General features: G+C 39.2%; 3 protein-coding genes across 3 annotated transcripts; all 3 read right to left on the bottom strand.

Annotated features, from left to right (window-relative positions):
• Window positions 1-3,249: 3,249 nt before the first annotated feature.
• On the bottom strand, window positions 3,250-7,570 carry LOC133743060 (uncharacterized). Its single transcript, XM_062170796.1, has one exon. It carries the CDS (start codon window positions 7,394-7,396, stop codon window positions 6,794-6,796), a length of 603 nt encoding a protein of 200 aa, XP_062026780.1. The 5' UTR covers window positions 7,397-7,570; the 3' UTR covers window positions 3,250-6,793.
• On the bottom strand, window positions 3,434-4,066 carry LOC133744901 (late embryogenesis abundant protein At1g64065-like). The gene has a single exon (XM_062172928.1). The coding sequence runs from the start codon at window positions 4,064-4,066 to the stop codon at window positions 3,434-3,436; it is 633 nt and encodes a 210-aa protein (XP_062028912.1).
• A 1,480-nt stretch (window positions 7,571-9,050) lies between the features above and the next one.
• On the bottom strand, window positions 9,051-9,698 carry LOC133744900 (uncharacterized). The gene has a single exon (XM_062172927.1). It carries the CDS (start codon window positions 9,696-9,698, stop codon window positions 9,051-9,053), a length of 648 nt encoding a protein of 215 aa, XP_062028911.1.
• Between the last annotated feature and the right edge of the window lie 334 nt (window positions 9,699-10,032).

Below are 10,032 nucleotides of genomic sequence, written 5' to 3'. Positions count from 1 at the left end.
GCAAAGGTGTAAACCACCGAGTATCGAGAGCTGGATTAGCGAGTACCGGAGGGCGCTTGACAACCCATAACAATGATGATGATGATCCCGGTAGGGAAGAAGTCGAAGGTCCCAGAAGGGTGTGCGAGTACTCAAAGTGCCGGAAAGATGGATCCTTGACCGGGGTCGTGTCGAAGCTGCTCAGGGATTATATTGAGGATATCCGGTATCTTGGATTAGACTAATTACCGGTGGAGGTTGCTCACGGGGAGGGTCAATTGCAGTACCGATAGGATCGCAATGGGTGGGACGAGACATAGCGGGTCTACGGTTGGAATCCTGGAGCTGCCCGTGTCAGAACCAAGATGATTCGGTGCCGGAACAAAGATGGTTCTTAGGTGGGTCACCGGGATGCTAACGGTGTTGGTTTCTGATGCTACAGTGCTGGTTCTTGGAAAGTCATTCTGGGTGTACCGAGTAATGCCTGCCTCCGCAGTTTTGGAACCCGGTGAGGACATCGAGATGAGGGCATGTAGCATGTACCGGGAACCTTCAACGTGATGAAGCCATCGGCGAGTCACCGGGACAGAGATGTTGAGTCTCGGAGTTGATGGTGCCGGAGACCAAGATCGGGATCTTCTCAACAAGTCCCGGTCGGGAACTTTTTGAAAGTGGACCTTGGCTGTAGAAGTAAGGGTACGGGGTCCTATGCGTACCCGCCTGCTCATGAGAGTCCCGGAGAAGGCTTGGGAGTGGAGGTACCGCTGACTTGTGAAAGTACCGGAGGCTTAGGGAGGGCGAGGGGTGTCCGGCATGTACCCATGTACCCGATGACCTTTGGTACCCGTACATGACTCGTTGTACCCATCCATGACTCTTGCTCAAGGTCGGAGGCTCGTTACCCAAACTTAGGGACCCTCCTTCTAGCGCCAATGTTTCTGTTGAAGAATACGGAACGGGAACTAAGTGTGGATCATGATGGAGAGAGAGAGAGAAAGGGACACAAGCATGTATAGTGGTTCACCTTGCCCTTGAGGCAAGGCTACGTCCACTTAGAGATTTCTACTATGAGTGAGGCCAAGTGACCTTTGTAGTGATACAAGTATAGGGATCATGGATCCATCCTTTCTAAGAAGGGGAGGACTTCCCTTTATAGCTAAGGGAAGTCCCACTCTATTTACATATCCTCGATGTGGGACAATAATACATATATTGCTTCTCTTGAAGCCTCTTGGAGAGCATAGGAGGGTGGCCTCCTAGCAAGGTACCGGCCGACCTCCACCATAGCGAGGTAGCTCGGGTGTCGGACTACCGGATGCATGTTGTAGGCGGGACTAGCCATGCCGCGGGGCCCACCTATGAGGTCATTGATTATGCTTGGCGGTATGTAATATAAGTGATATCAACACTTACTATCTCTCTATTTTCTCGCATATTATTATTCTAATGGTTTGAGTTGTTGTGTTGTTATTCTACTATATTGTCTAACACTCCTCCAAAAGACCCTTTTCTACCGTAGATAAGGTCAAAGTTGAGTAAAAATAAGTCTGAAACCATAGGACGAAGTGGTGTTAGCTCAGTGGTTAGAGCACCCACTACCTATGTACGAAGTCATGAGTTCGAGTCACCATGGGGGCAGGAGTGAAACCCTTTGATCCTCTTTTTGAAAAAGAAAAAAAGTCAAAAAAAAAAAAATGTCTGAAACCATAGAAAGCTCTTAAAGTGAATTCACAAGACTCCTCGTAACATCTTATTAACATGGATAACCGGTCCTAGATAATCAGTCATATATTTTCTGAACCATTCCGCCCATCACGTTCCAAGACAGCGTTGACCAACCACCGCCTGATGAATGACCGGTCACCACCAGTGGGCCGAGTGGTCGTCCAAGGTTTTTCCATACAATTAATTTGGGCCAATAACAACTAGGCCTGATAGATACTTAAAATTTGGGCCAAGGAAGCGGAGGGTTTCTCCCTGCCTTGGGCTTGTTCGTCCAAATATTGGCGTTTTATTTCTTCATTTTTTTTTTTGAAAAGTTATTTCTTCATTTTTCTTTTGTGGTTTAAACCACTGTTTAGTCCCAGACCCAAAAAAAAAAAAAATTTAGTCATTGATGCATGTGAGGCCCAGAGTCCAACAAATTACTTCTCAACATTACAGGAAACTGTCTTCAATCTAAGAACCAATTTGTTAGTGATGGCGCATTCTGCAGCTTCTCAGTTTTCAAGAATCAAACACACAAACAAGTCCTTAAGCCCCTCGGCCGTCGCTCTCTTTTATTTAATCGTTATGTTCATCAAGATTCTCTGCACATTTGCAATGCATATGGTCTGTCTTCTTCCCCGGCCAACCCTCGTGATTAAATTATATAAAGCTCCACTAAATGATTAATATGAGGATTAATAAACCTTGCCATCGTGCTACCAGCCAAGCTGAAACTCTACGTCATGACTCATGATTCATGAAGAAGATGATTTAGAAAGCATTCTACATATCCTACTAAAACAATACAGATCCTTTGGCTTTTCCAGTCTACAAAGCCAACATATTATACCTAAAACTCCATTTAATTATTGTCCAGGCAGCCCATGCCTTTCATGAAACAGTGGACAACGAATCAAATATTATTTATGTAGCTGCCCAAGAATTACGTTGTTAAAGATTCATAAGAAATCTGTGATATGTTAAATCTTTTGCTACATTAGTTGCAACATAAAATGAGATACAAGAATTTTATATATATATATATATATATATATATATATATATATATATATATAAATCACCTAACATTACTCTTAAGAAATTATATATCTCAAATCACTAATGGGTGAAATTGTCTTGCAACAAAATATTGCCCCCAACTTAAAGATATTAAATGAAAAAAATAATATACACATAAGTAGGACAACTTGTATCTTATCTCATCCAAGACGGATGTTTGACAAGTTCCTAGTATTAGGTAAAATGACCTAAACCAAGTCAACTAAAGTTAGCGTTGCATATTTGAATTGGATCCATTGCTTTTAGGGAAAGGGTCACTATCTCAAATAGAATAGTTTGAACACTTTCATTAACTTTTAGAATAGTTTGAACACTTTCATTAACTTTTCTGTTAGTTTTCCATGATTGCCAGATTGCAAGTTGAACAATTTGCATTATTAGAGATATCTGGCATCAGATATTTCCCATGTTTTATTATAATTATTATTAAGGTAGACATCACATTCAAAAATAACAGAAGGAAAAATCTTGAGGAAGCAAGAGTAAGTTCAAATTTGAAACAATAGCACTACCAATCTGTATATAACAAAAAAACACAACTGCAAAAAATTGTGTTTTGGTAAGTATATGGATACTCACGCAGGTTGATCACATAAATAAAGAACAACAAAAAAAAATCGTAGAAATATAAAACAAGGGGCAATGAAAACAATCTAAGACACTGTTTTCACTTGCATTCTAAACTATTGACTTTCTTCCCGGACACATCAATTTTTATGGTGCAGCTCATAGTCGCAGACTTCTTCTTCTTCATGATCAACATCAACTCAACCTTTCCGGTTAATGTTGCTTCGCTATTCAGTGTCAAAACTCCGCCGTTCAATTCACTGACGAGGGTAGAGGCGGTCGTCAATGCTTCGGTGTTCAAGCTCACATTCACGTTGATCTTCTTGGTGCCACGCATCCCGGCCTTGCCCTTGGGTACATTGACTGTCCCAATAGCTGTATTTTGGTACATGAATGTCACGGTGCCTTGGTCGAACTTGTAAGGACCCCAGTTGGTGTTCTTGACCCTGATTTGGGTGTTGAAGGTTGTGTTGAATGAAGGCGCTGTATTGGAAGAGGTGAAGTCTGTGATGGTGATTGTGCCGAGTCTAACCTTGGGGGTCTTGACTTTCATCACAGTGAGACCAAACACGGTCATTACTGCGATCTGGAACACAATGAAAATACCAATATAAGCAAAGCACTTGATTCTCTTCTTGCGCTTGAGCTCATCTTCGGACAAAGACTCTCCATCACTTCTTACGTACCCGTTAGCCGGAGCCAAAGGATAAACTTGTTGGTTCTTGTCAGCCATCTCTCTCTTTCTTTCTGATATGAAATGAAATGAAAAAAAATGAAGAAATGGAAGTATCCTCTGTTTTGCTCTGCCTTTTGTTTTCTCTTAAAATGTAGAGGAATATGATGGAATGGAAGGGTACACTAGTGTGGTATATATAGTGTATTTGGGGTTTGGCGAATTTTAATAAGTTATGTGGGTGAATGAAGTTCCTGGAAAATGTGATTTGGACATGGTGGGGAGGAATTTTATTCGGACGCCAAACGCGTCCGAAGGTGAGAATTGTTGACTTCTAGAATATCTATGACTTTGTGTGAGGACTTTTAGGTCTTTTTGGCCCAATGAGTTGATTCATATAAAGATATTAAAATATCAGAAGAAGGTTCGGTTCTATCCGTTGGCATAGACCAAATCTCCCAATCAAAAGTTAGAACATGGTGTTGGGATCTTTTATAATAGTCGAGATTATGAACCATGCGAATAGTATTTGCCAGATTCTTGGTTTTTAATTTGACTGCGTAGTTTAGTTCTGTTGTCCCTCATTAGAAGCAAGATTATGGTACACGAAGACTTGAAGGTTGCTTAGGACTTCATCAATCAAACAAAAAGTATAACCAATATATAAAGGAGCTTAATTAGTCAACTATCAAGCTAATACTTTTTTTTTTCTGTAGGGAAAAAAGGAAAAGAGAGAAAAAGAAGAAAAAAAGAAGCTAATGCTCTGCTCCGGGTTATGTGTTCAAAATGAAGGTAAGTCTGTTTGGTGCAATTCTGATATGCAAGCTCAAAGGAATTATCCCTCAAACTGAGTTGCTTTGGGGATCTATTGGTTACTCTCGGAACTCCGAAGAAGATCAAATTCCACTAATCTTAGATTTTTTTGGATTTATGACCATGACCACTTAAAGTTATTGCACATGTCCTTTTACTCTTTGAACTGTTTACTAATGAGTTTAGACTAATGGTACCTCAATACAAATCAATCAGTATCTGATAGGAAGTGTTTTGGATTGAAGTACCATATGTCTTTTTCTAATTGAAGTACCATATGTCTTTTTCAAATAATTAATTATACTCGTAGATATTTTTTGTTTCCTGCTCTGTCCATGATCTAATATGATAATTGTTGAAGGATATCAGAATTATGTGTGCCTTACCAAACTATGATTACTTTCTATAGTTGTAATAGGAGAGAATGTTCTAAATTTCTAATTCTGTTCAGAATAGGATTCCTTGTATTAAAAGATTATGTACTTGTATTTCTTATATATATGGGTTCCTATTATCAATGAAAGACCCTTACTGGCAACCAGAAGTAAGTACCTGAGTGAAGTTAAACGTTGATGGTGCTTTTGTGCCTCAATTGCCAAAGTGTGGAGTGGGAGGAGTACTCTGAAACTCCCAGGGACAGTTCTTGGCTGCTTTTGCACATATGGAGCAGCATACGGTTTCTGCAAAGCAGGCAGAGCTGCTAGCTATCAGACGCGGTTTGGACTTGGTTAAGGAACTTGAGCTGCAACGTGTCACCATTGAGAGTGACTGCCTTGATGCAGTGCAGCTAATTCTTAACAAAGACCATGACTTAGATGACCTAGGAGCTTTGGTCGATGATATCTTGGTTCTTTTGCGTAGTATGCCGCAGGCACGTATTCAGCATGTGTTGCGAACTAGAAACAACGTGGCACACAGGCTTGCTGCTTATGCTTTTGATTCAACTATCTGTAATGAGGTTTGGCATCAGCGACCTCCTAGTGTTATCCTTGATGTACTGCAATATGACGTTGCCCATATTGCTTAATCCATGATCAATGAAAGCTCTGACATTTATTCAAAAAAAAAAAAAAAAAAAAATTATCAATGAAAGACACAACTATTCTCTTTTCCTTAAACAATAATTAGATATTGTGCATGCTTCTAGAGAAGAAAGTGGTGATCAAAAGAACTATAAACCAAATCAGCTCAAGCAAAATTTCGATTAGTACTTTGTAAATTGTAACTTATAAGTTTCATACTCTTCCTTACTATTCCAAACTGATCAAGGGAATTCTTCATTAATTTGTTTTACCATTTAACAGTGGTTTAGAATTAACATAATTGGTAGGAAATAATTTTCACAGTGAACCAAAATTCAGTTTCTGAGACCAGGTAGACGAAGCTTATTAGTCTACAAAATATGCCCTCTGTGTCCTAAGTGGGACTTTTACCGGGTGGTTGTTCAAGTATCCTCATCAGTTCCTATAGCCATTCATATATTCTGCATTATCTTCAACATTATTTCATTATAAAACTGCCATCACTTTCATTATTAAAGAAAAGAACTACAAGGTTTTGATTTGACCCGAAACATTAAGTCATCATGAATTCATGATATATGATTCCACATATTGGGCCAGTTTTATCTGACTTATGCAACAATCATAAAAAAAAAAAAATCTGAAAAGCCAATACCATTCACAACTGAAAGAAAAGAACAGTTCATACTTCATACCCCAAAATTTTCCCAGTCCCAAGCAGACTTTTCAGTAGCCATGTAATTTTCACGTTTGAATATCAGAAAATGAAAAGAACAATTAAAAGAAGGCAGAAATTGGGGTTCAAACTATAATGTGTATATATAATATATATCAGCCGACAGAATTCGTAAATAAGAAATACAAGACTACCAAAAAGAAAAAAAGAAAAAAATTGACAATCTAAAAGTAACTAAAAATTGGAGGCGGATCAGAGGCGTGCTCTGTTTAATTTTCACTCGCACTCCAAATTCTGGACAGTGTTTGTGGCCACACTAAACACCATAGAGCACAACATGTCCGCAGACTTCCTCTTCTTCATGATCAACATCAACTCTACTTTCCCGGTCACCGTGGCCGTGCTGGTCAGCATCAATAGCCCATTGTTCAGCTCAGTCCCGAGCATTGTGTTCCCGGGCAACGAGGCCGAGCTCACACTCACCATCACATCAATTTTCTTGGTCGACCTCATCCCAGCTTTGCCCTCGGGGATGTAAACTTGTCCAACGGGGACACCTTGGTACATGAACGTGACTACGCCGGCCTCGAACTTGTAAGGTCCCCAGTTGGGGTTCCTGACCCGGATTTGGGTTGCGAAGTTCATGTCGAATGAGGGGGTTGCGGCGTTGGCTGTGAGTGACTGGACGTAGATGTTGCCTAGTCGGATTTTCGGGGTCTTGACTTTCATGACCGTGAGTGCGAAAACGGTCACCACTACGATTTGAAACACTATGAAAATACCGATGTATTTGTACATCTTGATCCTCTTCTGGCGCTTGCGCTCTTCATCGGCGTGGAAAGGGTGTGTTTCTGCATCGTGCCCTGCTTTCTCAGACATTTTTGTTTTGTTTTTTTTTTTTAAAGCTCTTTCTTTTCTCAGAAAATGAAAACTGAAACTGAAAATCTCTCTCTTGTGAATGAAGAAAGTTGTGTTTGCTTGGTGGCGATGGTAGTGGGGTGTCTGTGTTTATTTATAGTGGGTTTTGGAAGACCGTACAGTTCGTCCATATGGGTGATGGGTCACTAGTTTGCTTCCTGGAATGTAATGACATATAACACTATAATAGTATAATAGATATAGGGCTTCTGTTAAACGCGCTTGAGGTAATTGGTAATTTGGTATGGCCTGAATTTCTTGACTTCTAGATGGTGGGCATGACATGAACCGTCACCTTTGATATGAAAGCTTTGGAGAATCGTCATTATTTTCAGTATTATATGGATAGAACCTTCAGTGGCATCCGTTGTCCGATTTGGACCTTTGAGGCCAGGCGAGACTTGTGAGATTGATTATTATTATTATTAGGGGTTTTGATAAGGTAGGCACATTATTACTTTTGTCTTGTATACTTATTAACTCGTATGAGCGGTTTATACCAGAAGATATAGAGACGGAGACTTTGTTGGGGGGCGGCTTACAGTCTTGTTGCAGAAGAACCATGGGTTGCATGTGAACAACGAGTCAAGTCCAAGATGTGATGGCTTTTGTTGGCTTGCATGCAGAATATGCTTACCCAAGTTGGTATCGGTCCTGATAAGCATCCTTTCTCATTTTTTCTTCGTTATAAGTTGTACCATCTGATCTTATGCATGTTACTAGAAGAAGAGTAGTTTGTTTTCCGGTAAAGGCGAATAAGTGTAGTTTTTTTTTTTTTTTTTTCGGGGGCAAGTTGGATTATGTACTTCATTAGTCATACAAACTATCGTTAGTTTCAAATTGAACTTCAATAGATATATTATGTCTGAATTTGTTAACCACCACTCGACTTCAAAACTTGGGCATTATAAGTGTAGTACCCAAAATTGGTGATATGTTAAATCATAATATCAATAGAAGTTTTGAACCCAAATTATCTTTTCAAACTCGAGTTTTGATATTATAGCTGTCGTTTATTCCTAAAACTTAAGTTATTAAAAAATTAGTGGATTTATTGAACTATTGAATAGTAGACTGCTATCTGCTCCAAGATACTACCTGCACTTGTGAATAATACAACTACATTGTTATTCTTTCCATTGATTGGTAAAAAATAAGTCATCATTTCCTATAAGTAAAGTCAAAATCTTTAAAACTCTTATTAGTTTTTTCTTAACAATGTTGTAAGCATAGTCCTAATGATACTTCAAGTTTTTTTTTTTTTGGTTATTTTTGAGAAAAAACAATCTTCATGAGGAAGATAGAACCTCCAAAATCAATTTAGGAATCAGCTGTTCATTATTTAATTAAATCTCATCACCTCACATGGAGATGAAAAATTCCGTCACAAAATGAAGACTTGTACCACTTTAACTATTAAGGTGAGACAGTAAGAACTAAGAAACTAATTCAAAAGGGAAGATAACCTATAATTCTATATATTATTTACAAGTACAATGCGGGAAAAAATAACATAGTGAGAACTAATGAGTAACAACACCAAAAGCTCATTTTCATATAAAAAAAAAACACATACACACACCAAAAGCTGCCTTCACTTGCACAAAAGCTGCCTTCACTTGCACTCCAATGCCTGAACCCCCTTGGTTGCCAAATTAACTTCAATGGTGCAATTCATCCCTGCAGATTTCTTCTTCTTCATCACAAACATCAACTCAACTTTTCCACTAATCTTTGCTTGGCTGCTCAGCTTCAACACCCCTGAATCTAAATCACTGCCAAGATTTGAAACACTCGGCAATGCCTTGGAATTCAAAATCGCGGTGGCTCCAATTTTTTCAGTGGAACGCCACCCAGCCTTACCTTTAGGAATTGTAACCTGCACTAATGGCATCCCCTGGTACAAAAACGTGACATAGCTACTATCATATTTGTAGGGACCAAAATTCGTGTTCTTGACTCTAATTTGCGTTGTGAAGGTCATGTCGAAAGAAGGTGATGTTTGGGAAGTAAAGTTGAGGTTTTGGACTTCGATGTTACCCAACCGGAGCTTAGGGGTCTTAACTTTCATGACAGTGAGACCGAATACGGTCATGACTATGATTTGAAAGACAATGAAAATACCAATATACATAAACAACTTCCTTCTCTTCTGGCGTTTCAGCTCCTCCTCGGATTGGAAGGTGGTTCCGGCTGATTCGTGATCATTTGATCTGGTGTAGCCATTTGTTGATGCGTAGGCCTGCTGGTCTTTCTCAGCCATCTTTCTCTGTTTTGGACTCTAGCTAGAATGAATGTTGGTATTACGACTAAAGGTACTGGAGTAATGAACTCTGGCAAATTTGGGAGGTGAATGGAACCTTTATGTAGTGTTTGGAGAGTCTGATCACATGGGTAAGAAAAGGAGAGGTTGAAATTTGTGAGCAAAGCGCGTGATAGTTTTGATGTTTTTTCCTTGATTTTCTGGATGATGGGAATGATATGACTTCTTTTGAGGACTTTTAGTCTTTACAAGTGTAAATTGAGATTAGCCTAATCCATTATTTAATTATTTAAAAAAAAAGTGTAAATTGAGATTATGATAATATGTGTATAGA

Source organism: Rosa rugosa, chromosome 4, assembly GCF_958449725.1.
Source record: "Rosa rugosa chromosome 4, drRosRugo1.1, whole genome shotgun sequence".
NCBI classification, from domain to species: domain Eukaryota; kingdom Viridiplantae; phylum Streptophyta; class Magnoliopsida; order Rosales; family Rosaceae; genus Rosa; species Rosa rugosa.
Note: the sequence above shows the minus strand (reverse complement) of the source record. Positions and strands in the feature narration are given on the sequence as shown.

Bases quoted from the DNA above. Each gene is read 5' to 3' on its own strand.
- LOC133744900 (XM_062172927.1), bottom strand. From the start codon at position 9,698: ATGGCTGAGAAAGACCAGCAGGCCTACGCATCAACAAATGGCTACACC.
- LOC133743060 (XM_062170796.1), bottom strand. From the start codon at position 7,396: ATGTCTGAGAAAGCAGGGCACGATGCAGAAACACACCCTTTCCACGCC.
- LOC133744901 (XM_062172928.1), bottom strand. From the start codon at position 4,066: ATGGCTGACAAGAACCAACAAGTTTATCCTTTGGCTCCGGCTAACGGG.